A 14072-nucleotide genomic window follows, 5' to 3' on the forward strand; every position below is an offset into this window, starting at 1 on the left:
GTTTCTAGCCATGTCTGTTTGTTCTGAAATCACCAAGCTTAGCACTGATTTTCAAGGCGTAGCAATCAGGGAGAATACAGTTTTCTGAAGTGGTGCAGTTAAATAGGAACCTGTTCTCTGAATCACAATCTTACCACTTTTGAAGTGGCCTACTCAACATCTCAATTGGCTAAAAGGGTAATCTGTGTTACTGTAGTCATGTGCCCAGAGATCGGTGTTCTTGTTTGGTTTGGGGTTTTTTTCTTTAAATAAGGAAAAAGTAAAATGTCTTGGAAACTTCTCTGACTGGTTACATTGAAAGAAGAAGTAGAATAAAATATTTAAATGAGTTGTTGACAGCATACAGTTATGAAAAAAATATCACACTTTTATAATGTTAGCGGTATATGTCTCATTGAAGTTTACAAGAAGTCTTACCCATCAGAAATATGTGATTTTGTTAAAAAATTAATATTGAGTCATTAACATTCTTTTGCAATTAATGGGTGGTTGGTTACTTTAGCTGAGGACAGAGACTACCACTAGTTTTGTTCCATACTGAGGTTGGTTTTTTTTCTCTTGGACAAACCAAGCTGACTGTGGTTGCTGTTGCAAGCAGCGTGAGTCAAGGCAAGCCTGAACTGTGTCCGTGAATCATTGCTTCTGACTCCTAGGAAATCCTGTGGATCTGATCTCCTCTAACAATAACCTACCTACCTACCAGGGTTCCTCTAGGGACACTTTCTTAGCTGCGCACTTTGCTGAAGCCTAGGTGCAGGTTACAACTACCTGGAGTTTGTTCTTGCTTGTTTTAGAGGGGTAAGGAGTCCAACAGACTGGCAGAGATCACTGCGTATCCTTCCGTTGATTCCCTGCCATGAAGAGCGAGGACTGAATATGAGGAGCATTTTTGTCTGCCGGGGCTATGTCTGGCAGTGCCTGTTCTCCAGCGTACTTCAAAGGCTCTGTACCACATCACTGGCCTAAAGCCAGGGTGTTGGGGCAGGGCCTTTATTTCAGAAGACCCCCGTCTTCTTTCAAAGCATGGAGAGCCAATACTGCCTGTGCGACCGAATTTTCGAGGCATGTTCTTCTGTGTGCTAGTTTGGCATGTTATAAAAGATGTCTGTGATCTGTAATCATAGTTTCTGTGCTTGTTTAATCAAGGAACAATAACTCTTCTGCTTACCCTCCTTTGCCTTTCATCCTCCTCCATCTCACCTTGCCAAAAGCATGTGATGTTCCTGAGCTTGCTATAACCTTTCAGTCCTTTTCTGTAGCTGGAATATTGCTGTGAACAAGCTTTCCCTCCTGTGAAGGTACCCCAATAATATGCTTATATCTAGAAAAAGAGGACAACAGCTTGTCAAACATGCACGTAGTCACAGCAGTGGCAGTTTCTGTGGGCTGGGCTGCACTAATTTGCAAATATTATATTAAACAGCTTGAATACCTTCAAACTGCAGTAGCCCAGTTCTCCAGGATCACCAGTGATTTAAACCACACATTTGCTGCTGGCTGGAGCGCTTGCTTCCATTAACCACTTCATCTAATTAAAGGGGGTTTTAACTCTTGGTACCTTTCATGAGACTGAAGTCCAAAGGTTTTTCAGACTGGGGACATCACTGTGGCAACCGGTTACGTTCCTCCTCAACTACATAATCTGTGAATCTGGACAGGGATGTTTCTATGGATGTCTGGGGTAGCATCTAGTCAGAAGCTGGTATAGACTGGGCTCACAAGACCTTACAAGGTGAGCAAACCAAACACAAGGTCTTCAAAATGAGTGTAATACTCATTTTTTGTTGAGTATAAGATATGCAAATGAGGAAGGAGAGGCATTGAGTGTTTAGGGTGGGGCAGGGGCCAAAAATAAAACTCCTACCACCCTGTTTGCCTCCAGGGGAATGCAAATGGACAGGAAAACTTGACCACCTACCAACAGTTTTGAACCACAAAGCTCATCACTTCAAATTGGCGCCTATGTCAGTGGCAGGGCACCGTTGTGTTTGCCTGCTCCCCTACCCTGCAAGCAACTTGCTCATAGTTTAAGCTGACGGTACTTCTTGGCAAAGCTGGTATGCTAATCTGATTTTTCCCCCCCTCCTTGTGTTTTTTTTTTTAACCTACCTTGAAAATCCCATCCTCCTGTGTAATTACCTGTATTTGTTGAAAAAAATTGCAGTGGAGAAAAGGCTTGTTCATTTATGGGATAAGAGGGGATAAAACAGGTCTCAATCCTTATTCCTTTTGTGTGCACTGGGGGGCTCTTGGCAGAAAGATAGCTGGATTTCCAGTGCAGCAGGGAACCGCACTGGCTTCTACTGAAACAATTGGGCAGATGCTACAGGAGATTATGCAATAAAACCTATATGTTACTTTTAAGTGGCTGGGTTTTTGATAATTGCTGTAGGACCATTTATTAAGTAAATAATTAGTCTCTCCAGATAAGAAGTAGAATACAATATACATCAGAGAGATTTATGAGAGCTAAAAGGTAACAAATATTGGCAGCTGTTTACAGCACTAATTTGTGTGTTTCGTTTTATTCCTGAATTTTATTTCAAAAGCTTCAGACAAAGCAGAATTGAGAATATGGTGGCTGAAAGCAAAGCAACAGAGAAATGTATTTGAAAAGCCTGCATATGATATCCATTCCTTTTATAAGGAATATTATTTCCTTTATGACCTCCTCCTGCTTTGTATTTAACATTTCAAAGAATTTTGGGGGGACTGTCTGTAGGCTGTGTCTTCATGAAGCTTGTAGCCAAGGATTTAAAGTATTGTCATTGCTGGCCTGAAGCTGAAAACTGCAGGCGGTTTTAATCTCGGGGTGGGGGGGGGGGGGGGGGGTGTTTAAACCCAGCCTTTTGTGTTCAGATTAGGAGTGCAGGAGGACAGACTTAAGGGGTGTTAGTGAGAGTTTTTTCATTGGCAGCTCAGTAATAGCATCAGGCTTTGGAAATACTTTTTTCCAATTCTTTGTTGTTTCAGTAATTACTATGTGGTGGGTAGAAACCCGTAGGGTTTGTGTTTTCTTATGTACCACAGCAATGACACGGGGATGTGGGCAATAAAAAGAAGTACCTGTTTTTATAACTTTTTACTCCTTGGACAACTGAGGGCACTTAAATGCCTTCTCAGATAGTCTATCATTGTTTCAGACCTGGATGTCTGGATGTCTGTGTTTATTTTGTCGTGGTTCCATCAGCAGGGATAATAGTAAGATCCATCTTTGGAGAGGAAGGAAGACAAAAACAATTTGGCACTAGCATCATGCTCTGACAAATCTGAAATCTGCCAGTTTTGAAGGCAGATTGTCTCATCTACCTTACACTGTCTGAGAGATGGAAAGGTTACCAAACATCTCCCCCATCAAGAAAAAGAACAAAGGCAAGTCACTGAGCACTTGTATACGGATTTTCTTTTACTTTCTGTTAGAACCAAGAAATGTCTGTCCTGAGTATTTGTTGATTCCTGGAATAGCTGGGGGTAAAGAGCACTTGGAATTTTTATGTATGGGAACATGGTGACTCCTTGCAAGAGTTTCTGAGATGAGCACCATAGCTAATAAGATTTACTACAGTTGGCTTGTGTAGGTATTGAGTTCAGCTCAATAGTGATCAGTTTTAATGAAGACAAAAGACTTTCTAGCTCTTCATTTTGTACATGATTCTTTCAAATAGAATTCTAATGCTGGGAATTTTCACTTTCATGTAAATCGTCTCACTTAAGATGTTTGCTTCTCTTGAAAAAGATCTTTTTAGATTTCCAGAAATATTAAGTATAAATGGTTTTCTGTGCCTTAAAAAATGCCTTATAATATAAAAAGCATTTTGAAAGAAACCTTATCCTGTGCCAGTGCCATCTGCTTTAAAGGATGTAAGTACACTTCCGTGGTGAAAGTCAGGAGTATGCTTTTCAGGACTAGAGAGATATTATTTTTCTTTATTTTTCTAATTTTATTTTTGTTTACTTAATTTCACTATTTCAATTGGGCTATTGCAATGATATTCCTTTACAATAAGGGATGGTTTTCTTCATAACATCTACATGTTTCACTTGTTCTCAGCCTTGACTCTGGTAGGAAAGTTATAGGTTGAAAAATTCACACCAGCGACTGCTCTTATATCCAGTGTGACACTCGTTATGTTAGAAACATTTTGCTAATGTGAATCTTTGGGTGCTGCTCCCTTCTGCTTAGCTCCACAGAGGATTTAAAGATCTTGCACTGACCTTCAGAAAATCTGGGAGGTAACAGCGCTCTGCTGGATTTAAGTCCCTCTTTGTATTTAAAAACAAATTAATAACAAAGCAACGAACACCCAGCCAGTAATATAGAAGGATATATAGAAAAAAGTGGTAGAGCTCCCTGTGGTTAATACATTTGCTTTACTAGGTTGCACTGTTATGCAGGGTGTCACTTAGTAAGACAACAATTATTTTGTTGGACTAGTCCCCTGCTGAAGAATTTAACTTGTTTACAAGGTGATGGGAGAAGTTCAAGACCCAGTGCTATAAAATGTTTTTTTCTTATTCCTCTACTAGAATACAAAAATCTCTGCACTCAGGAGAAGTGCTCAGAACAGCTTCTACAGAGAGGCAAGTGCAAGTGGTGCCTGCATAAACCTGCATCTGAACAGGGCAATGGGAAATTGTCTCTGGGTGAACACAGGTGGGTAATGTCAAAGCTTCAAAAGCCAAGCAGAGGGTGGCAACAAACTGGTAACCAGAAATAGGCAGGGTGGCTGTCCCAGTCCGACAGGCACTAATGCAGCATCAGAAGAGACCAGAGAAGCTCCAGGGTCCCACCGAAAACCGGTGCCTAAAGAGTACCACTTTCATGGGAACAAACTGACTGCAACACTGCAGTCTGGTCCAGAGAACATGCAGGCTGGTAGTTTTGCATTGGTTTTCCAGAAGCCTTTGGGTCAGGCATGTGTTGAGTCACCTAGTTTCTATCTGTGTTTATGACTCCTCTCTAGAGTTTTTCCTGCCCAAATACTAGTATATGCCAGTGAGACAGCTTCTGAATCCAAGACTTTAATAAAATATCCAAGAAGTAATTGAATTACTTTTCTGTCAGGTGATGAATCAGTGCTTTTTCACTCTTGGGTTTGTCTCTTGCTTGCATTCTTTTCAAACTGATGGGTGGGAACCATATATTTCCAGTGCTAAACCACTATTTTGAAGGCTTATTTAATATAGGCAGAGCTCCATTGCACATATGGAAGTAAATTCATGACAAGAGGTTGTTTACAAAGGGTGGAGTAGCCTATTTTCAGGCCTCCCAACTTTTCTAAGGTTTTTTTCTCTGCCTGTTATACATGCTATATATATTCATCTATAAAATATATTCACTATATTGCCCAGCTGTATAAGCAAGAATTTTGAGAGGCAACTTAGTACTGGGCTGTTCAGCAAATGCTCTGTGGAGTTACAGCAGCTGCAGGGATTTAGTTCCCTTGGTATGCTGCTTCGGTTTTTAGGACTGCCCATCAAATATGTTCGTTGTCCCTTTTGCAAGCATGCCTGCGGTGCTTTGTTTAGTTTTATGTATGGCAAGTAATTCTTCTAGACAAGAATTTAGAGTTTAAAACTAATATCCTGATAAATAATAGCCATGCAACATGCAAAACAGTGCCTACTTGCTGTAGCCAAGGGCTTTCTTTTCTTTCTCAATGGACTTTTCCTTAAACGGTACCTACCTGACATGCAGAATCTGCTTGTTGTTTGTGTTACTGTGGCAGCCAGGAGCTTCACCAGAGCCCAAGGCTGGCTGGTGCTTGGTGCCATCTTCACAATCTTGTGAGGTGTTACACGAGCATAAAGCAGAAACACAGGCTCTGTCGAGGAACGGGAAGAGACACAGAGACATGTGAATTAGTCTTTAAAAACATAATCTGTAATGGCTTTTACTGCTGGTGGGATCTGCGTTGCCTACTTGCTTCTTGCTCTCTATTTTTTTCAACTCCCAAAGCAGAAGGATAGGCTGTCTTTCTAACCCACAGTCCAGCTGGCCCCCATATATCAGTACGTTACTTAAATACCAGGGTACTAATGATATGTGACACCAGTGGAAAACAAGAAAGCTGAGGCCAACATTTTTGGCACATCTTTCACTCCTATATCCTTTGGAAGAGCAGCCAGTGAAAGAACTGAGTTGCTGTAACTCCACTTCTCCAAGGTTTTGAATTCTATTATATGGAGAGGTTTAATAAATACTTGACTGTGGGAAAATCGGTGCAGGATTCACGGCTTGCCTGCCTCTCCAGTTAGTTTTGTACACCGAGGAGTTACAAGCTGAGCTTCCATCCGTTTTAACTAGTCAGCTTTTAGCCAGTGATAATAGGAGAGGAAAAGCGTGCATCACAGCAAAGGCTGTGTCCTACAGCCTGTGCTCCTTTTGGTACACTGGTATATTTTCAGGTAGTCTTGGGTACCCAGATTTAAACCCTTCTGCATCAATTGTCTTTCGCGCAGAGGAAACACAAATGCAATCAAGTCTGGCATGAAAACAAAACAGGGCAGCTTTTCTTCTCATAACAGAGACAGGTTTTTCTTAAAAGTCATGCAAGTTAAAATAAATACCACAGCGCATAAACCAGCACACAGAAAAATGAATCAGTGAGCTACAGCATGTGTGCAGCAGCAGTACTGCATTCCTGTCATCACGCATTCCCAGAGCACAACAGTGAGAGAAATATGATCCGAAACTGGTTTAAGAGGTGCTGTAATTAAGTCAGGGTTACTACCATAGTATAACACAACTTGATAGCGTTCTGGAGTTAGAGTTAGACTGAAGACTTGCTTGTGATAAGCTCTGAAACACTTTCCTTTTTTTTTATATTTGGAGTTTTTTTCACTTACACTTTTGCCCTTGGGATTTTTTCTTTCTTATTTTGGTGGAGTTTCCCAAATGGTCTCTCCAAGGAGAGAGGGTTGTCGGAGAAAGCCCAACTTTCCCCTTGCCGTCTCTTCCTTCCTTTGGAAGGCCATCCATGCCTGCCTTTGCCGGATCCATCAAGACAGGCTGTTTTATTTTGTGACCTGGACCACAATCATAGATTACAAGTACTTGGCTTCTCTTGCATATTTGAGTAACAACAAGTACTAGCGAGAGACAACAAATCAATAGTGTGTGTCAGAAGTCTAAGGTGAAAGAGGATGTGCTGCATCATGAGTTTTCTGGTTTGTTCTCGCCAGTATATTGATTACAAATACCTGGGAGGGAAAACTGCTGCTTCCTCCAGCCAAGGACAGTTGCAGCCTTTCGCCAGACCTCCTTAACCTGTAAGGGATTGCACAAAACCATCTCTATTAGAGTCTGAGTTCTGCAGACTTGTTAATACAGACACACAAGAATCCACACATGAAAGTGGTGAGTTTATGCAGTGGGCAATTTTCTCCCCTCGTGGATTTATTAGTATTAGAAATGCAGGTAAAGTGTTTTCAAAGGAAGGCTATTATGCAGGGCTGTAGATCTAACAAAACCATCTATTGCCAAGGCCTGTGATGTTATACCAGAGTTTGGTGGTTTTCCCCAAATTCTTAGTTACATTTTTTCCACCCCTTCCTACACTCAACTTTCTTACCCCTCCTTTGCTTTACTGCTTTTCAACTACTTGTACTACAGGCTTTCCCCCCTATATTTTCTATTTATTCCTTTTTTGTTCTTCCTCTCCCACTTTCATAGGCCCTCCATTTCCTTCCCAGCATCTTGCAGCATCCTATCTCCACCTTTTAAAAAGTTACAGAATTTGATGGTTTTGTTTTCATAGGCCACAAAATGCCCTTGTTGACAAATGACAAAATGCTCCTTATTTTACCTGGCTGTCGGAAACTGTGACCTTTGTAAGGACAAAGTCTCCCCTGTGTCCCACTAATACCAACACTATTTGTAGTCTTTGTTTCTTAAGCTGGGGACTGGGAAAGGACCCTTACCATAGACCTGCAGAGAGTAAAGCCACAAGGCTTTGTGCTGTTCTTCTGGTGGTGCTGCGTGCTTGTCAGACACCAGCTCAGCTGACAGTAATAAAGTGAAGCCCTTTTAATTTCCTCCCTGCAAGGCAGCCAGTTGGCAATGTGCAACAGGCAAGGTAGTGCCAGTGCAGGAGAGAACCCAGGCTTTGAATGCATAGTTTGAGAGACAATGATTTTAGACGTGTAGCTTGTCTAAGCGAAGAGGGGGATTGCTTTCCTCCTTGCGTGTCCTATTATTTTCCCCTTTTTATTTTAGTATTTGACTTACATGCTTATTTTGTTTGTAAACCTCATGCAGGCCAGTCAAGCGGAGGCGGTAACACCAGTCCACTCGGCTACTGTAGCCTGCTGCTCTCCCCTATGGAAACTTGTTTGTCGGGGGGGAGGAAAAAAGAAGTAGCCCCAACTGAAACCTGAAATACCACATTACATGAGAGCAATTACCATATATGCACACGTGCATAAGCACACACACATGCAGAGAAAAAAAAAAAATATACACATACAATTCACCATATTGTACTCTGCTATGTAATTATTATTTTCCAATTGAGGAAAAATAAGTCTATGAAATGGAAGCTGGGACCCTTGACTTTTAACATTGTATTTGTTTCGATTTCCTATACTCTTCTGGGCCAGTTATGTACTTTTTGCCATTTTCCATCTATAAAATGGGAACAGACCTGCTTAGCAACTAATAAGTGAGTGTGTATGAAGATCAAATGCAATAGATACCCTTAGTAATATTTGTTCTCTCACTTTTTGATAGATAACACAGAAGGTTTTCAGAAGCTAAGATTTTTAATTGCTTCTCCAAAAGCCTTCAGGCTCCCTATGAATTTGGACTGAAGCAGGGTTGTGACTGAAAGCTTGAACACATAAGAATCCTTTGTAATGTCTTAGAGGTACCTAAGCTGCTTTTTTGAAATGCATATTGTTAAATCAGCGCCTTTGAAATGGCTACTATTATGTTGCCAATTCCTTATAAGAAATTTTTAGGTTAAGAGGGAGGCAGGATGCCTATTTTTGGGTTAGTTCAGGCTTTTTTCTCAAACATCTCTATGGTATATCCATCCAAGCCTCATGTCTCCCTCTAGTAGTTCCAGAAAGAGATGGTACCTGTTGAACTTTAAATACCAAATGATAAAAATAAATGCCTTATCCGATTCTCAGCAAAAAAGCTTCTGAAATCAATGCTTTCCTTTAGTAAAACAAACAAACAAAAAGCTGGGGGTGAATAAATAAAAGGTAAAAGGTATTGAAACCATCTCCCTTTCCTCTTCATCATCAATAGCAAGTGATTAGAGTCCCATCAATTCCATTCCTGCTTGGAAGAAGTATTTTTCCTTATTCCTGGCAAGTTCTGTCTGACTGTTTGCATATTTCTTTTTGCAGTTAGGCAAAACTTTACCAGTGTGTAACAGGTAAGCGAAAATATTTGTAAATTAAAACAGAACTTCCTAGTGGTTTCAGCCAAAGAAAATTGGTCCTACCCACTCCTGTTGGAATTGTCAGATTAAACAGCATATTTTTATTTATTTCAGTCTGTGCTTATAAGGGTATTGTACTGTTATTCACTAAGCAGGACAGCCATTTGTAGCTGGAAACTCTTTTTTCCCCACCCTGCTCTAACATAGCTGTATGAATCCAGACATTTGTTTTCTTTTATTAAAAATAATAATAATAAAAAAAAATTTAAAATATCTAGGAATAAAATGTTGTGAATTTGTGGGGTTTTTTTTAAAGCCCTCAAATCGTAGCTTTCAGTTCACATGAAGAAAATTATTTTATTTCAGTTTGGCCACCGAAGCAAAAACATCAATTACACTCACTGTTCTAGCTCTTTTTCCAAAGAAAACAACCAAAACTTAAACTTGGTTTTTAATTATATATTTGATTCACCCCAGTAACAACACTCGACTTCAAACAATGCAAGAGCAGGAGTAAACTTGCTCTGAATTCCTCACTTCAAAGAGAAGAACTCTTTCAGATACTATGTCAGAAAACTTTAAGCTGAAACGGAACAAGAGAACTGTGGGGAGACTGAATACAAGGAATTCTAGCTGACCTCAGTACTGAGAGGAGGCCTCCAAAGTTGCTTTTAAATGAATCTCCCCACATTTAAATACCAAATGATAAAAATTGGTATTTTTCCAATTTTTTGGAAATATATATATAAATACACACTATATATTAATATATTATATATAATATATAATAGTAAATATATTCCCCACATTTGGGAAGGGAAAGTTGACCTTAGTAGATGGATTGCTTATTCCTCTCATTCCCTCCTCCCCCCATTTTAATATGAAAATAACTTTTCATAGTTGTAGGAGCAAATTACTATTTGCTTAAAATTATCACACAATGAAAATGCTTCCTATTATTTGTGCCCAAAACTACGACCCAGTCTGATTCCTACAGGCGAATAAGTAGAAGATACCATGTGTTAGTTGTATGTACTGTATTACTTTCATGACAATTCCTGCAAGTGTAGAAATCAAATCAATTAAAACTACTTGAAAGACTTCTGTGCACCCTCACTGATTCATTAGTGCACAGCAAATTGCTCAGAAAGAATTGGGATATGTGTGCTTTATCTTCCAGTTGCAGAGCTGTCCCCTAGTTTTTGATTTGATACTTGGTAGAATAGCTCTGAAAGTAGACTCAGATATTTTTAGTTGGAAACAATTATGCAGAAAGCCAGCGTAAGGATCACTGTGGTCTTGTTTGTTGTCCCCCCCGTCCCCCCCTCGCTTTGTTCTGTCTTTCTACTGCTTGACCTCATTTTTCCTCCTCATTGCTTATTCCTATTTGTCTCTTGTCTCATGTCTTTTTTAATGGAACAGATTGATATCTAGGGCTGTGTCTAGACTAGGAGAAAGGTTGAGCTTAGTTCAGCCGTAGGTTGAAGTTATCTGGCCAGCTATATTCAACCACTTCTTGAAAGCTGGAAATGCACAGCGATTGTTCATTCAGCTTTCAGAGAGTAGAATGAGAGCTTACGCTCCTGGCTAGAATTTTATTTGCTTTTACATCTGATAAAAAGGGTAGGTTTTTCACATTTGACTTAGCTAGGTAGCGCTAACCAATCTATCTCAGCCTCAGCCTTTGATGAGAAAAGCTGAACGATTCTAGAAGTTCTCCGTACGGTTTTTCTGGTCTGAGGGTGAAAACATGCTCTATTATAAGCTTGGCGTAGGTTGAGGAGTAAATTTCTAGATGAGTAAGTTGCATGATGGAAAATATATTTTTATCAGAGGACCTCTAGGCTATTTTTTTTGCTCATGTTACTTTTTCATGTTGCTACCAGTATACAAAGTATCAACGGAAACATGTCATTCCTGATGGCTTTTCATACAGTTGGAAGGAGATGAGACTGAATGAGAAAGGACCCCATAGCGCTTAATTTTCAGTGTTCTTACTGGGTTTCATTCACGTAATTTCTACTCATGTGGAAGGGATGGCTGCACATGAAACCCTGGATGATTCTTTGGTCTGTGTTCTGCCCACAGTAGTACGGCCAGGCGAGCTGAGGTGGGCACTGAAAGGATTAAGTGAGGGAGGCAGCAAAGGGATAATGTCTCGAGGTCTGCTGGCTTTGATGCTCAGTTCGTTCATGGATAGTCATTCATCTGCTGCTTCACCACTACTGAAAATCTTCAATTACTGACAAAATTAGTCCTCCAATTTTCCATGCTCTTAGAAATGTGACACTGGTTAACACTGGCACCGTCAATGTCAAGCATGCTCAGAGCTGTCTCACGGAGGAAGAACCGTGTCCCTTTGCTCCGTTTTGGTTAACGGGAGCTGGTAGAACCCTGCTCGCCCGGTGGCCTGGCCTAGTTCAAGATGGCGCCCTGGGCGCAGGCACACACGCTGCCAGGCCGAGAGCGTGGGCGACCCCCTTCCCACCAGCAAGGCGGGCAGACTGGCCACCCTGGATAGCCTTGAGGGGCACAGCGGTTTTGTAACGTGGTGGTGTGGCTGACCAGGCCCTCCAAGGGAGGGCTGGGAAGCGGTGGAGGGGGGACAAGGCGTCGTCGCTGAGGGGGACAAGGCAGGCAACATCGCTGAGGGGGGAATGTGTGGGTGAGCCCTGCCGGCTCCACGCGGGGCTGCCCCGGGGACACAGATCTCTCCCGGCGCCTTCCCCTCCGCCGTATCCGTTCTCCCCGAGGTTGCCCGGGCCGGGAGCGATGCCAGAGGAGGCCAAGGCGCGGAGGCCAGGGGAGAGGGCCCTGCCCGCCATGCCCTTCCGCTGCTTCCCGCCGCTCGGGGCGCGCGCGCCGCTGCCCCCTCCCCATTGGCTGCCGCGGGCGGCGCCCGGAGCCCGGCGGTGCGGGGTGCCCGGCGCTGCGCTCCGCCCGCCTCCCCCGGCCCCGCAGGAGCCACCGCCGGGACGGACGGACGGGAAGGAGGCGGAGCGGGAGCGGGTGCGGGAGGAGGAGGCCGGGCCCCCCGCGGTGCACGGGGCTTTGTGCGCGGGTGCCTGCGAGCCGGCCCGAGCCCCGGCCGGCGCCGCACGGGGGAGCGCGGGGCTCGGCGGGACCCGCAGGCCGCGCCGGGACTAGCATGAGCCCGGGCGGCGGCGCGGCGGCCGGCGCTCCAGCAGCGGCGGGGCGGAGGGCGGGCGGTGCGTTTAGTGGCCTCCCCGGTGGCCTCGCCCCCCGCGCCGGCCGCCCCTAGCGCGGAGCCGGCGGCGGTCCAGCCCCGGGGAAAGGCGGGCGGGGGTCGGGGTCGGCCATGGCGGGGCGTGACGCTGCCGGGGGCCGCGGGCAGCTGCCGGCCGCCCGGGCGCCGCGGGCCTGAGGGGGGCGGCGGCGGTGGCGGCGGAGGGGGGGGGGGGTCGCGGTTGCTTCCGCCGGTCCCGCGGCCGGGAGAGGCGCCTGCGGGCCCTCCCTCCTGCTCCTCTCCGCCTCCTCGCCCTCCTCCCTCTCCTCCTCCCGCCGCTCCTCCCGCCGCGCCGGGAGCTGCCGCCGCCTCCCCAGCGCCGGGCGCGCCGCGGTCGGGGTCGCAGCCGGCGGCCGCGGGGTTTTCCTCGTTTGTTTGGGCCTTTTGTGTGGCGGCTCACAGTTGGCTAAGCACGGCCGGGCTGAATCGGGCCGTTGTTCGGGACCCCCGAGCTCCCACGCTGCACATCTCTCATCCCCATCCCCCCCTCCACCCCCCTCCCCCCCCCCTCGGTTTTTTTTTTGTTTTTTGTTTTTTTTTTGCCCGAGAAGCCACATAACGTGCCTTTCCTCCACGCAAGTCTGGGAGCTGTAAGCCGGACCGATTGCAAATGAAGTGTAATGCATTGTGGGACGTGTGTAAAATTGGATCATTCGAGGGGAAAAAAAAAAAAAAAGGAAGGGACCTGCGGCTGGCGCCCTAGAAGAGGGAGCGGCGGGATGCGCGCAGGTTGCGCCCCGGCGGTACCCGCGCTAGGCTGATGCCCGGCAGCGCACACCCGGCGAGCCGCAAGGCCTGACCCATGCTGCGCTGGGAGGACTAGGCTCGGGCATCCTCAGGATGAAGAAGACGCGGAGTACGACCTTGCGGCGCGCCTGGCCTAGCTCCGACTTCTCCGACCGGGCCTCAGACCGCATGAGGTCCCGCAGCGAGAAGGACTACCGGCTGCACAAACACTTCCCACCAGCTTTTATTTCCCAGGCATCACGGGGATACATGACATCAGGTTTGTAACATAATTTGTCTATGCGAGAGAGCTTTATTGGGAGGCTGGTGCGGGATGTGCGTCTGCCCGGGAAGGCTGTGGCGGTGGGTACGGAGGGGAGCCTGCGACTGGGAGCCTAAGTTGTTATGCATAATGCAAAAAAAAAAAAAAAAAAAAAAAGCATACATCCACCATTTTGTACCTCTGCAAGATTCACAGCGGGGCCTTCGCAATATGGTGTTTAAAATCTATTAGTTGAGTGAAATAAATGTATGAGAGAAACGGTTGCATCTGTCGTGGAAGGGCAGATAAAAATGACTGGGTGCACAGAGCATGGAGCCCTTTGCTCCTTTTGTGTGTAAAAGCATGTGTTGGATATTTACAGCTGCCCCACACGTTCCCCTTTAAATGTAGTTAACTAGTTAACTCATCGGGTTTTTGTGCTTTT

The 14072-nt window shown here is 44.7% G+C and overlaps 1 protein-coding gene across 2 annotated transcripts in view; it reads left to right on the forward strand.

Moving 5' to 3' along the window:
- Positions 1-14072, forward strand: part of STOX2 (storkhead box 2) — a 149223-nt gene that overhangs the window by 59285 nt on the left and 75866 nt on the right. The window contains exon 1 of one of the 2 annotated variants that reach the window (XM_040603507.1): positions 12784-13645. The exons of the other annotated variant lie outside the window; for it this stretch is intronic. Within the exon in view, the coding sequence (XP_040459441.1) occupies positions 13480-13645 (166 nt within the window). The 5' untranslated portion in view covers positions 12784-13479. Of the gene's footprint in view, positions 1-12783; positions 13646-14072 lie in introns of those variants that run through there. 2 annotated transcript variants of the gene reach the window in all.

This window comes from Falco naumanni, chromosome 1 (genome assembly GCF_017639655.2).
Source record: "Falco naumanni isolate bFalNau1 chromosome 1, bFalNau1.pat, whole genome shotgun sequence".
Classification (NCBI taxonomy): Eukaryota; Metazoa; Chordata; class Aves; order Falconiformes; family Falconidae; genus Falco; species Falco naumanni.